Raw genomic sequence first — 14,846 nt, forward strand, 5'->3', positions numbered from 1 at the left:
AATATAAATGCATGGAAAGAATATATCAACTTAATAATTACCAGTAATTTCTTACCATATCGTAACGATGTCGTATAAATGACTTTGAACTAGCTACGTGGTTCACTTGTAACTTTTCTTCGTTCGCAGAATTTATTCTGCTCCTCTTCTGAACACATTATTTATAGTACATTGTTATTAATTGTGAATTTAATTGTTACCTTAAGATATCATAAATATATAAATATTACCTGAAAAGCTTCAGACTAAAATCTCTCGTAGAGTATCCTCCGGTCGTCTAAAGTCATGTGTGGCGGTGTAGACAGTACGGCCTCATCGTAGGTCCTGCACAGTTTGTACCGCTGGTGTAACTCTCCGTGATACTCCTTGAACTGTTCCCTAATCATGTTATCGACGGCATGGGAAATGTACAGAACACTCAAATCTAAGATAAATTTATCCTGCAGTTTCGTAAATAATAGATTAAGGCAATAAACTTATTAAGAAAATAACTTAACCGTAAATGAACTTTCACAAAAGAAAATTTAATTTATTAAAATTTACCTGAAGGCACTGACAGATGAGCTGTCGCACATCATCTGTCACGTCTGCCCAACGGGGGGTGGTGGCGGGGATCAGAGATCGGCATAGGACACTGACCTCCGACGTAAACAACCTGACATTGTCCCCAACAGGTCTAAGGCAGTCCTGTGGGAACTCTACCGTCACCCTACCCTCACGCGTAAGTCGCTCTAAAACTAACCCACGCGTGGGTCCACGTCCTCGTCGGCTGGTCGACGATGCTGTCGCAAAAGAAATATGTAAGTCTAAACATAAACAGAAGTCACTAAAAGAAATATATGTCTAGACTTACATGCAGTGCCCGGTGTATGCGCAACCGAGGGATCAGACGCCTGTGATGCAGCATGTGACGTCGATGCTGTCTCCGTCGCATCACGGGTGGAAGGGGTAGATCCAGTGCGCGAACGACCTGATCTCCCACCTGGTGCCATGACTGAATATGTGCGAACTACGAACTTATAAATTTAAACAATGTCAGTACAAGTGTATGAACATCAATATAATAAACACATTAAACTTTACAGTGCAAGTGGAATATACTAAAACATTATACAAGTAGTGTTGATGGTAGAATGAATTTGTGCTTATGCTTAGAGAGATGATTAAAATATGATTAGACCATTACACTATAATGCAAGCAGAATATAATAAAACCGTAAACATTCTAGTAAAATTTAAAAATTTCATTACACATTGTCATTCTATATTAAATACATGTATTTCATTGTAATATAAACAACTTTGGATCAATTATCCGAAGTACTCCTTGCGTAAGTTATTGTACAGTGTAGAAGTATATGTCAAGCTATGTGAAGCACTCGACATTGTTACAACCAACATGCTAGTCACAATGAGAGAAATTTGATCTCTCAGGACTCCATTCACATGTACAAGTGACATAACTGCAGCTTCTATATGAAGTTTTTCGCGGTTATATTCCTCCATCAGGTCCGAAATTTCTTTAAGATTTTTTAATCTTTCATCTAAGTCATCGTTGATATATTCCTCCCTACACTTATCGACCAGGCCGGGTATCTCTTTGGCCCTACCAGAAGAAGATAGGGCGGGAAAGTCCATCCGCAACAACTGATGAAGTATGTTGCGTGCTTCCGCTATGCTCCAATTTGACAAAGACATGATAAGAAATTAACTCAACTGCAAATGTGGATTATAAACAAGTCAATTAAATGAATAAATCTTGACTTGTAAAACATGTATACATGTAATAATCAAATTATTCGAATTGAAAAATGACATGTAAATCTTGTGTACATTTAATAATCGTCGTCTGTATCACTATTGCTTAGGACTATTTCTTCTTTACCGTCACTATTGCTAATTAGTATTTCCTCTTCATCATCTGCAATGTTGTCATTTATTGTCTCAAGTTTGCAAAGGATATTGTACTGGGCCTGCAAGCTTCGTCTTGTGCGGTAAGTGAATCGCTAGATGTACTATGACATCGAAAAACACAGGTAGAAATATTCTTTCAAGTTTTCAAAGGATTACGACAATGTCCATCTCCAGTCATTTAATAACCTCTACATTCAACAATTTCGAACATAAATCTTTAAAGAATATCCCCAACTCAATCAGCGCCGCACTGATATCCTTGCTTATGAATTCACGAATCGCAACCAGTAGTAGACGTTGCAGAAGAACATGACAATTAAGTTTAGGTTTAGGTTTAGGTTAGGGTTATAGGTTTAGGTTTAGGTGTAGGTTTAGGTTTCAAGTTTAAGTTTAGGTTTAGGTTTAGGTTTAGGTTTAGGGATTTGAGATTAGGTTTAGGTTTAGATTTAGGAATTCGGGTTCGGGTTCGTGTTCAGGATTGGGTTTAGGTTTAGGTTTTCGAGTTTAGGTTTAGGTTTAGGTTAGGGTTATAAGTTTAGGTTAAGGTGTAGGTTTAGGTTTAGGGATTTGAGAATAGGGTTAAAGGTTTAGGTTAAGGTGTAGGTTTAGGGTCAGGTTAAAGTGTAGGTTTAGGGTTAGGTTAAGGTGTAGGTTTAGGGTTAGGTTAAGGTGTAGGTCAGGGTCGTAACTGGCTGTATCCGGAAACGGAGTGGAAATGGAAGCTGGTTGGCTCTTTTGCACTAGACGGATGTTACGTCACCCAGTTCTTTGGGCGCACCATGATATATGTGTTGTATCCACACCATCCATCCATTTAGAGAGATCATTTTAAGGCATGAACTAAAGAATGAGACAGATTTAAAGCTCAAGTGGACTTCACCAAAGAAAATAGTGAGGATTGATCTCCTACCATTAAAAACTTCTTAGGGCCACAAAAGTTTTCGATCAATCAGATATTTGTGTTTTTCCTTCTTAGGTTTAGGATCTGTTAGACTTTATCAACATGTTTGATGCCAAATAAACATTATAGTGGGCTCGACGAAGTTTTTAACGTCGGGCATTCAATCACCATTGTTTTCCTGTGGTGTGATCCACACTTGATCTTTGGATGTGCCTCAATTTGGGACATCCTCTAAAATAAGCTGCTGCAAATGTAGTGCATGACATAAATGTACAACACAGATTGAGTTGGGTCCCATAGTCAAGGCCTAACCCACTAAGCTAGTTACGCCTGGAATCGGATTGCGTCCTGAGTTACTCAGTATGCTCAGTTGGGCCCACTATAAGTATATGTAGTTGATCTACACTGTCCATCTGCCATTCCAAATCATTTAAGGGGTTGAAACTAAAATTGAATCATATCCAAAACTCAGGTGGACCATACCACAAGAAACAGTGGGTATAATGATTTCCATCATTAAAACCTTTCTAGGGCATGTAGTGATGTTTATTTATCATCCAACCTATTCACAAGATCATACAGACATTGATGAAGGGAAAAAATAAATATCACCTTGATTTAAAACTTCCGCGGTCCCCCAAGAATTTTTGAATGGAACAAGTTCAATTCACATTCTTTCCTGAATGTGTGGTCCATTTAAGATACACACACACACACACACACACACTTCATTTATTGTCTTAAGACATAAAATTATCTGTCAAAATGGATGAACGGAGTGGATGGAATACATAAATCACGATGGACCATTGTTTACTATATTATGGTCCACTTAAGATTTGGATCCCACCATGATGTATATGTTGTATCCAACGTCCATCCATTTGGAGAGATCGTTTTAGGGCATGAGCTGAAGAATGAGGTAGATCCAAAGGTCAAGTGGACCTCAAAACTAATTGGGGCCACAAAAGTTTTCGATCAGGCTGATATTTGTGTTATCCCTTCTTCCAGTTTAAGTCTGTGTGAACTTACCAACAGGTTGGATCTCAAACAATCATCATGGTGGATCCCAGGAAGGAATCAACGGTCGGCGACACTGTCCCCACCATGATGTTTAGTTTTAGGTTTAGGGTTTAGGATTAGGGTTTAGGGTTTAGGTCTTGAACACTCAACCAACTCAAGGATAGCTTCAATAAACATCCGAGTCTGCTCCACACAAACACGGACCTGTCCAAATGGCCAGGCCACCCATATTGCTGTCCATAGGAAATGGACAGCTTCATCATGGTCGGGATCGGGTTTAGGTTTAAGTGTAGGTTTAGGTTTAAGGATTTGAGAATAGGTTTAGGTTTACATTAATTAGCATGTAATGGAAGCATTTACATTAATTAGGAAGAAAGTTTTCATTAAATGCACAACTAGTTGGACGAAAATGTAATGTCCAACTGATTGTGTGTGAGCATTACTCATATATATATATGTGTGTGTGTGTGTGTGTGTGTGTGTGTGTGTGTGTGTGTGTGTGTGTGTGTGTGTGTGTGTCATAGGCCCAAAATCTGGTCCATGTGATGTGGCACCCATGAAACCCCTGAGAGCCAACTTTCAACTTGATTTAAAACTTTAGTAGGCCATTGCAGAAAGAGAGGTAAATTAAGGGAGGAAATTGTTTCCTTTAGCCATTCATCCATGCACAAATACATATAGGTTTAGGTTAGGGTTATCGGTTTAGGGTTATGTGTAGGTTTAAGTTAAGTGAATTAAGTTTAGGTTTAGGTTTAGGTTAAGGTTATAGGTTTAGGTTTAGGTGTAGGTTTAGGTTTAGTGATTTGAGAATAGGTTTAGGTTTAGGGTTTAGGGATTAAGATTCGGGTTCGGGTTCAAGATCGGGTTTCGGCTTAGGTTTTCGAGTTTAGGTTTAGGTTAGGATAGGTTTAGGTTTAGGTGTAGGTTTAGGTTTGGGGATTTGAGAATATGTTTAGGTGTAGGTTTAGGTTTGGGGATTTGAGAATATGTTTAGGTATAGGTTTATGTTTAGGGTTATACTAGGGTTTGCTCCATCAATTTCCAGTTAATACATAAACACGGGCCTATCCAAATGACCAGGTCACTCATATTGCTGTTCATAAGAAATGGACAACTTCATTATGGTCATAACAACGGTTCTCACCTTCCAAGGACCCTCTGCTCAACATTCGGATAGCTCTGACGCACATCCTGGTCTGCTCCATCAATTCTGAGCTAATACATAAATATGGGCTCGTCCAAATGGCCAGGCCACCTATATTGTTGTCCATAGGAAATGGACAGCTTCATCATGGTTATAACAACGGTTTTCACCTTCTAGGGATCCCCGCTCAACATCCAAATAGCTCTAACGCACATCCGAGTAAGCTCAATCAGGTGGGTCATGCTCTTTCAAAACTCAGGTGGGCTAAAGCATATAGAACAAATGGGTGGGTAGAAAGCATCCATTTGATTGTTAGTTCACTTTACATATTATGACCCATTGAGGAGTAAAATTGCCTGACTTTTGAGAAAAAACTGTCTCACAAGTCACAACTATAAACTAACAAGTCACAATAATAATTTAAGAAAAAAATATAATACATATTAGGTTAACTATAAACAATGCATAATAATGAGAAAAGCGAAGAAGCAATGTAATACAATTAATTAATTATACAATTGTTGGGATTTGGATGTCTAATTTATGAGCTTGGGGTTGGCTTCTTCATGGATTTTGAATTGTTTGAGCTGGGCCTGATGGGCCAGTCCTATTCAAAAATTTGATTTTGGCGGGCTCAAACACAGCCCATTGATAGTAATTTTATCCCTAAAGCATTTGTCAAACAGATTATTGGGAGATGCTACAGTGTTTTTAAATCACTATAAGTTTCAGTGCTCTGAGTTGCAGTGGTACACTTCAATAGTTTATCTATCTAGATTTTCAAGTAGGTCCAACACACATTTCAGGTACTTAGAAATTACTTAGAAATTGCATTGGCTACATATAAGTAGTTCAAATCAAACAGTCCAGTTTAGATGGATCATTCTATCTAGGGAATTGATGTTTAATACTGAGAAATTACTTACAAATTGCATATACAGCATACAAGTAGATCAAATCAAACAGTCTAGTTTAGATGGGTCATTCTATCTAGGGAATTAGTGGTTAGTACTGAGAAATTACTATGAAATTGCATATGCAGCATACTAGTAGTTCAAATCAAACAGTGCAACTTAGATGAATCGTTTTATATAGGGAATTGATGTTTATGCACACTCTCATTGATTTACATACACCCATTTTAAATTTACAAATTGTTACATCCGACGCAAAAAATAAATAAAATAAAATAAAATAAAAATGGGTGCATGCAAATGGATGACATTAATTCCCTGACAGAAGGATCCATTTAAACTGGACTGTTTAATTCAATAGCCTCTTCAATCATGTGGGTGATGGGCATGCTAAAATTGAAAGAACAATTCAGGAAGGCCAAACAAAAGAGACATGATGCAGTAAATGCCAGGGGTTAGGATCTTCCATCCTTGTTGAGCCCCACCAAATCAACAATGTCCAAATCATAGGCTTCACTTTGAATGCATGGTTCAGAAAATGGTGGATCTTCAGCCTAGGAATATGCAAAGTATCCTCTGGTTTTAAGGTTGTAGGTTCTGCGATCCAGACTGTTGGTTTGATGGAACCAACCTGATGGACCATGCTCCAAAACTCTCCCAGATTCGAACATCTTTTGCCATTTTCAGTTAAATGTGGACCATTGCTCTACTTCTTTCCCAAATCATCTGTTTTTAGATGCAACCAGTGAAAGGGTTAGGATCGTCACATCTAGGAGAGTGTAGAGGCATTGCCCATCTATGGTGAGATTCATCTTATCAATAGTCAGGATCAGTAAGCCATGGCTTAATCTCTACAAATTGAAAGTAGTCGTTAGTAAATGCAATAAAGGAAAGATATGGGACAAGAACTTTAACATCTGTTATAGGAAGCAGAACTTACGACAATATCCACTCCATCCATTAGTTTTTTTTTTAGTTATTTTTAGGATGTGATCCCAAAATGAAGCATAATAGGAAACAGAGGGGATTGGAACTCCCACCATTGAAACCTTACTAGGGTCCACTGTGATATTTATATGCTCACCTCCATATTTATAGGATCCATTGAAATAATTAAATAAAATTTTTTAAAGTAATTAAATAAAAATGGTCCACCTCAATAGACTGGACGGTGGGGAGCTTTAATGGTGGACATTTAATCACCACCGTTTCTTGTGGTATGACCCACCTAAGATTTGGATATACTTCATGTTTGGGCTTCGGCCCTAAAATGAGCAGGCAAAACTGATAGGTGGCATAGATATACCAAAATAAAACACAAATTATGGTGGGCCCCACTGTCACAGCCTAACTAAATCCGTCTATTAGAATAAAAGAAAAAGAAAATGACAACCCTAATTGCATGCAAAGAACGAGAGAGGGGAAGAGAGATGGGTGCACAGAAATACCAATTGCAGAGAGGGAGAGATGGATGCTCACAATGCCATTGCAGAGAGAGAGAGAGAGAGAGAGAGAGAGAGAGAGAGAGAGAGAGCTTAGTGGAGCTTCTTCAATGGCTAGATCTTTTTGGTAATGGAGGTGTGTTTTCCCTCTCTTCCCCTTGTTAAAAAAATTAGACTGTTGGCCCGTAAGTCACTTGCAGGGAAGTGACTTCTCACCTCCAGCCCCTAGAAGTTTCCTAGCAGTTTTGCGTGTAAGTGACTTACAGGTGAATTTCTTCCCCTAAATAGCACCTACAAGTGACTTCCTTGTAAGTCACTTCCCACTAACCCAACTTACAAGCATCCAAACAAGCCCTAAACCATTTACGTGCATCCAAACGAAAATTGATTCACCCCCATTTCAAAAAGACTGGAATCATAAGAACGAAATAAAATACCTTTTCAACCAACATAAGAGAGATTTGAGACGAGAGAGACAAAGAAGGAGACAATCGGGCGTCGGGCAGGCAGTAGTGAGTTAGGGTTTAGGGTGACCGGAATAGGGGCATTGGGCAGGCAGCAGCACTCGTTCGGGCGGGAGAGGGGGGTAGGGTAAGAAGAGGAGAGAGAGAGAGAGAGAGAGAGAGAGAGAGAGAGAGAGAGAGAGAGAGAGATGGGCGTTGGAGTCGGTTCGAGGTAAAACATATCATTATTATCCACGAAACTTTTCGTCGGTAATACTTTTCACAATTCTTCGGTAAAAGGCTTTAAAAATATTTGGGCCCACCCGTGCTCTATTAACCCCATCCACTCCGTACATATGTTTTTAAATATACTTATTAGCTACACCAAAAATAAAAATTACAAATCAACATCCATGATCAACCACACAAAGTGAAATAATATGTCCACCGTTCATTTTGTTCGACAATTTATCTATTTCATCGGTAAAAAGTTTCTTTACAGACGATTTTTTTAGTCAGCAAAAGGTTCCTTTACCGACGATATTTTATAACGTCGGTAAAAAATAGCCTCTCCGTCATCGGAAAGGACATCAATGGATCTTTTGCCGATGACCTATTTGGTTCGTCGGGAAAAATTATATTTACCGACGATATAAAAGTCGAGAAAATAGTTTTCACCGGCGATACATAATGTCATCGGAAAAAGTTTCCAGGCCGTCATTGTAAATGGTGGCGGGAACATATTTGGTCATGGCGGGAATCTTTTGTCGACGAAATATGATTTCGTCGGGGAAAGTCATGTGTATCAACGAAATTTATTTCATTGGAAATAAGTTCATCAGTAAAAGGCCAATTTCTTATAGTGTCAACTTGCAAACCTTATTCTTTAACCATGTATCTTGAATATTTTTAGTTGCTTCATGTATATCTGTTCTTCCAATTCTACTTGTAGGAAAGCAGTTTTCATATGCATTTGTTCTGATTCTAGATTATATTGAGAACTAACACCAATATAAATCTGATATATACATGCTTGACCATATGTGCACAAATCTTACTGAAGTTGATACATTCTTTCTATGCATAACCTATCGGAACCAGTCAGGCCTTGTATCTATTCTGTTTCTTTTGATAAATTTACTTGGACTTAATTACTTTACGCCCAACGGGAAGCTCCACTAGCTCTCATATCTTATCCTTGTACAAAGAGTCCATCTCATCATGCATCGCTAGCATCCACTTCTTAGTATTTGTGTCATCCGATGCTTCATATAAGATAGATGGATATCCCTCATCCATAATGAGAACAAATAAAATATTTGAGTCATCTTTATATCTTGTCGGTAATCTACGTGCTCTCGGTGGAATTTTTCTCATAGGTGACTGTTTCGCTTGCTCTGATACCTCTTCCTGCAGCTCGGCTTCTACATATGTCTCACCTTTTTTCGATTTCAACATCAATTATCGTTGACTTTTCAGTTTTCCTGTCTCTATCTTTGTAGAACAAGGAATCCTCATCAAACCTAGCATCACGTCTTATCGTGATCTTCCATATAACTTGGTCATGCAACTTATATCCCTTCACAACATCACCATAACCAACAAATGTATACTTTTCTGTCCTTTAGTCTTGCTTATCTTTCTCAATTGATGGTACATGAGAGTAAGTATTACAATTAAATACTCGCAGCCCTAAGTAGTCTACCTCATGACTACTTCACACTTCTTCTTGAAATTTACAACCAATAGGTGTAAATGGAAACATGCTTCAAGCTCTTTATAAGAGAATCTGAATTTAAATCACACAAGTGAAAGATAAACATAACAAAGTAACATAGAGTGCACATGATTTTACGTGGAAAAATCATTACGAATAAAACCACGACACAAAGTGACGAGCAATTCACTATGAAATTGAAAATACAAGAGATAAATCAACTTACAGATGCGAGAACCCTTCTCAAAACCCTAGCTTCTCTTTAGAATAAACAATTTGATACCCTAATTCCTCATTACACCCATATATATAATGTTACATTCGAAACAAGAAACAAAATACACAATTATGCAAGCCATCAATATAAGCATCGATCAATCCAGATTGATCAAGCAAACCCTCAATCCATCATGCTCCCATGTTTGATTAATCGAACATGCTTAAAAATGTTAAGAGAGTTAATATAAATTTTTTGAATTATATCAATAAGTTGAACCACCAAGGCTGATCAATCAAACCTGTACAAAACTGTGCAAAAACTAAGTTATTTAATACGGGGTTTTCTCAATTTTCTCGATTGATCAGGCAGACTGTTCGATCAATCAAACACCGAACACTCCAAATTTCCGCACAAATTGAAGACATCCAGATAACGGTGGACCCTATCATTTGATGCTTGGACGAAAGATTGGTCATTACATTCATAAGGTCAGCACAGTCATGGAAACGAATGAATAGGATTCCTGCAATCGTCGTGTCATCAGGGCAACTTACTTTCGGTCCTGTCAATTGAAAAACCACAAAACCTGTCATCAAGGAAGAAAAAGCAACATGGGTGAATTCCTGCAATCGCCGTGTCATCAGGGCAACTTACTTTCAGTCTTGTCAATTGAAAAGCCACGAAAAACACGTGGTCAAGGAACATAAGGGAACATGGGTCGGTGGAAAGCCAGCTTCTCCTTTGTTTACATTCAATGCATGATTGCCACACAATCAACATCAGACTCTTGACCATTTGTTCAAGGCCAAGGATTTTATATTTCTGTGGTTTGCTTTGTCCATGCTTGTGTAGCTCTGCGCATCAACACCCCAAAACACGTGCAAATATGGCACACAAGTGAAATATCCGAGCAGTTCATCAGGTAGATCATAGTTTGCAGATTCATGGCACGAGATTCAAGTCAAATCGGTTCACTCATATGGTGAGGCAACTGTACAAAACAAATGGAGGGTGAGAAAAAAAAGTGTGTTTTAGTTCAGTATATCTTTCATACACAGCGCCCCACCAAATGTGTGAACCAACTTGATCCTTTTTTCTTAGGCATCTATATACCATGCACTACATGATCGGTTTGAGGCCAATAAAAACCTGATTTAGCTGTGCATTCAATCAATCTGAACCCTTAATTTAGTCTAACACATTTTTCAATGGCCAGTGAAAATCAACTATACATCCAATCAATGGCTTGAAAATGGATGGCCTAGATTGTTCACCACAAGCATACGTAATCACTATGAGCCATCCACCTTAGATCCCCTATGTTTGGATAGAATCTGCTAGGGAACAAAACGTTATGGCATGAAACCCTGTTTAAAGAGTGTTATGATAATCCAATCTTTGAAGCATGATTCATGAGGACCTATTATTATTATTATTATTATTATTATTATTATTTTATACAGCGCACGGAGCTGTATCATACCCCTTTCTAACTTATAACATTACACCCTATGGAGAAAATCTAAGCAACCCAAGTAGTTGGCACTGCACAAAAACCCTGCAGGCAATCAATACAAGCAAATCAAACCTATAAAATGAAAAAAGCTAAACAAAAATCCAAAAGCATAAGATATGAGATAAAAATCCATGTGATTTGGCTAATGTTCCTATTTCTGCTAGGCAATGATAAAAGGCTTTTTTCTTCATTAATACAATAGTAGAAGACTTATTTCTCACCTTTCAAAATGATACCCCCTCTCGCTCTACATGTGTTCCCCACACAGACAACCAAGGACACTTGCTTAACGCCTACTGGAATCAAGCTTCAGGCATACACATGTGAAAAGGCGAGGAGTTCCTCAACTAAGAAATGCATATTCATCAATATTTTCTTAATTGAAGACTAAAATTTTTAATTGTGAATTTTTTTTTTAAATAACAGTTATCCAGACATTACTAATCAACACGTAACAAGTTGAGTTTCACGTCAAATAAATCTTTCTGCAATAAACTTAGGCAATATATTCGCTACATTATATTAGATGTGAATTTTCTCATATTTGATTTTATCCAATTTATATATTGAGATGTTTGTCTTGGAATTAAAGCAATGACAGTATGGTTTAACTATCCCAGCATCCGACCATGGTTAAAGTAATTTTTTACCATGCCACAAAAGTCTTTCACCTCTATGGAGAGGTCTGGACACCACAAACTCGAAGCGAAAGGAGAAAACGTATGTAAAATATATAATACATGGACGAAATAGACACATCGTCGGTAGAGGGAACAATGGAATACGATCGGACAACACGGATTATTTATGCATGGCCCATAAAATGTCCAGTTTGGCTTGACGACTAGGCTGGGTGGACTTGATCTGCTGGGTCGCGTCTGATTCAGTTCAGCAGTTGTCTGCACAGAAAATATTGGTGACTTGGCCTGACTAGCCAATTCACTACAAAGTCCTCTGAGTTGCAACTTTGATTCAAAATCAAGCGAGTCAGCTAGAGTTGTGCCTTAAAACCGTGATTACAGTACCTGGTTTCAGGCCTATGTTCTAGAAATCCCACAGATTTAGAAAATTCTGTTTATCACTTTTCAAGTGGGAACACACCACGACGATAAATGTACGTTCAAGGATAAAGATTATATATTCGTGTGATGTGGCATATCTGACCTTCTGAATATCCTGCGATTGTGTATCCCGTGATCCTTTCTTTCCTCACCTGATGAGTGGTTTGGATGGTATATATAAAGCACGATGGACTCCATATTCCATCTGAAAGTTTCTACAAGGGGTGTCACGTTTCCATGAGTGTTGTCCACGTGATCTATGGGTCAGGATGAACGTTGTCATCTGGAACTAAAATGTATGGGAGAAAGAAGATGGACGGCCTAAATTCTACATATACATGAATTTTGCCCCTCACAGCTTGAATGCACGGTAGCTTAAGGTAGCTTAAGGTGCATCGAACGCATGTGACGAGTTAGACTTGTCAAACTCCATCCGAGCTGAATGGGTGAGTCTATCCAAACTGAGTTGAGTCTGAGTTACCCACTAACTCAATCCGGTTATACTCGATTCGATCTGAAACTTGACTCGACACATATTCAAGTATATATATAATAAAAAATCATAATTTCTAAGTATTTGTAACCTTACCTGCCGCACCCAACCCTGACCCAATCCGATCCCAAACTCTCTCTTTCTCCCTCTGTCATCATCATCATCCTCCAAGCCCGACCACACAAAGTGAAATAATATGTCCACAGTTCATTTTTTCCGACGATGTGTCTATTTTGTAGGTAAAAAGTTTCTTTACTGACGATTTTTTCGTTAGTAAAAGGTTCCTTTACCGATGATATTTTATAACGTTGCTAAAAATAGCCTCTCCGTCATCGGAAAGGACACTAAGGGATCTTTTGCTGTCAAACTATTTGGTTCGTCAAGAAAAATTACATTTACCCGATGAAATAATCTTCGGGAAAATAGTTTTCACCGACAATACATGATGTCGTCAGGAAAAGTTTTGCAAACCGTCATTGTAGATGGTGGTGGGAGCATATTTAGTTGTGGCCGGAATCTTTTGCCGACGAAATATGATTTCATCGAAGAAAGTTATGTGTACCGACAAAATTTATTTCGTTGAAAATAAGTTTGTCGATAAAAGACCAATTTCTTATAGTGAACACTGGAGAAGATTCACACCAGTGTGAATCTAGAAAACATGCTCACTAAGGTTGTTCGTACAGAAAAGTTCAAGCTTTGTGCAATTTTTTTGGGCTTGTGATAGCGTAAAAGGAGGACAGAGTATACACGAGAAGCGTTAATGAAACTATTATGCAATATAGAGATAAGAGAAGATGATAAGAAGTTACACGTTTGAAAATTGAAGACATGCTGGAGATTGTTACTGACATATGTCTTAAATCTGTCCATGAGGGTTTGATGGCATCGAAGTCGGTCGATGCCATCAAGTATTCTTCAGATTTTCGCCCTTGCTCGCTGGAAATGTTTTGTAATTTTTGGATGACATCAAAGCTAGTTCGATGTCATTGAAAGTTTTATGCAGATTTTCTGCGGAAACGCAAATTTTGTGATTTTGTTTCCTATTCTATTTTCGCTTTCTTTCTAAACCTATATAAATGAGTGTATACGAGATTGAAATGTATGCTAAGGCATTCTAAGGTTTCTGAAAGGGTTTCTAAAAGGGGGCTCTAGGGTTTCAAGGGGTAAGAAAGGTGAGGTTTGAGGATTGCTCAAGCCGGGTAAATTCTCTATCTCTATAATATGTGCTTTCACAATGAAATTTCTATCGCTTTATGCCGTGGTTTTTTTCCATAAGGGTTTTCTACGTTAAATCTGTGTTCTCTTATGTTTGCTTGATACTTTTGGATTGCTATCATAGATCCATCTCTATGTGATTCTATAGCACAATCTCCAATATTTTAAACTATAAAGAGCACGAAAAACTAGATATACGGTTCTGATTGATTCTTCATCTAACAGCATGTACTGTGGAGTGATGAATCTACTGTGTTCCCATATCACTAGCTCTACCGTGTCAGCTTGCTAGCATAAGATAGCATTCGCATTCCCCACTCGTCTTTATTGATAGACGGCTGAAATCATCCATGTTAGTGAACATAGACATCATATGTGTCATGAATGTGGGATAGTGGAAATCTTGTTAAAAACAGCGGATGGACTGCCAGAATGAAAGTCTAGATCACGGCACATGCAGTCTATATGTATGTGTGTAAGTAGCTGAAGTCTGCATGTTACCCATTTTTACGATCTCAATTATGATCTGATTCCCAGACCCTTTCTCATTAAATCATTGGCTGTATTTCAATGTTATCTGCAACTTGCAGGCTTTGATTTGGATGGTTATATTCGTTCAATGCCAGAGTTATCTGCAGATGGTCCCAAAATTCCCAACAGATGAACTGTCTGGATCACTCAAAAATCATCCTTTCTTATATGTGGTGCTACTCCAAATGGACACTGCCAAAGATTACCCACCTGATGAGTTGACGGTCCTATCAAATGGGCAAATGGATCTTCATACTGGACCTACTTGATACCAGAGTCACAGGTTCCTTGATGGAATTTTGCAAAACC

The 14,846-nt window shown here is 38.2% G+C and overlaps 1 protein-coding gene across 1 annotated transcript; it reads right to left on the reverse strand.

Annotated features, from left to right (window-relative positions):
• Positions 1 to 245: 245 nt before the first annotated feature.
• On the reverse strand, positions 246 to 1,256 carry LOC131217338 (uncharacterized). The gene is made up of 3 exons (XM_058212252.1): positions 854 to 1,256; positions 544 to 782; positions 246 to 440 (listed from the first exon to the last, which is right to left on the reverse strand). The coding sequence occupies exons 1-3, from the start codon at positions 990 to 992 to the stop codon at positions 246 to 248; spliced, it is 573 nt and encodes a 190-aa protein (XP_058068235.1). The 5' UTR covers positions 993 to 1,256.
• Positions 1,257 to 14,846: the final 13,590 nt, after the last annotated feature.

This window comes from Magnolia sinica, chromosome 10, assembly GCF_029962835.1.
Source record: "Magnolia sinica isolate HGM2019 chromosome 10, MsV1, whole genome shotgun sequence".
Taxonomy (NCBI): Eukaryota; Viridiplantae; Streptophyta; class Magnoliopsida; order Magnoliales; family Magnoliaceae; genus Magnolia; species Magnolia sinica.

Bases quoted from the DNA above. Each gene is read 5' to 3' on its own strand.
- LOC131217338 (XM_058212252.1), bottom strand. From the start codon at position 992: ATGGCACCAGGTGGGAGATCAGGTCGTTCGCGCACTGGATCTACCCCT. The intron at 783-853 runs GTAAGTCTAGAC...CTTTTGCGACAG, and splicing joins GCATACACCGGGCACTGCAT to CATCGTCGACCAGCCGACGA. The intron at 441-543 runs GTAAATTTTAAT...ACGAAACTGCAG, and splicing joins TCATCTGTCAGTGCCTTCAG to GATAAATTTATCTTAGATTT.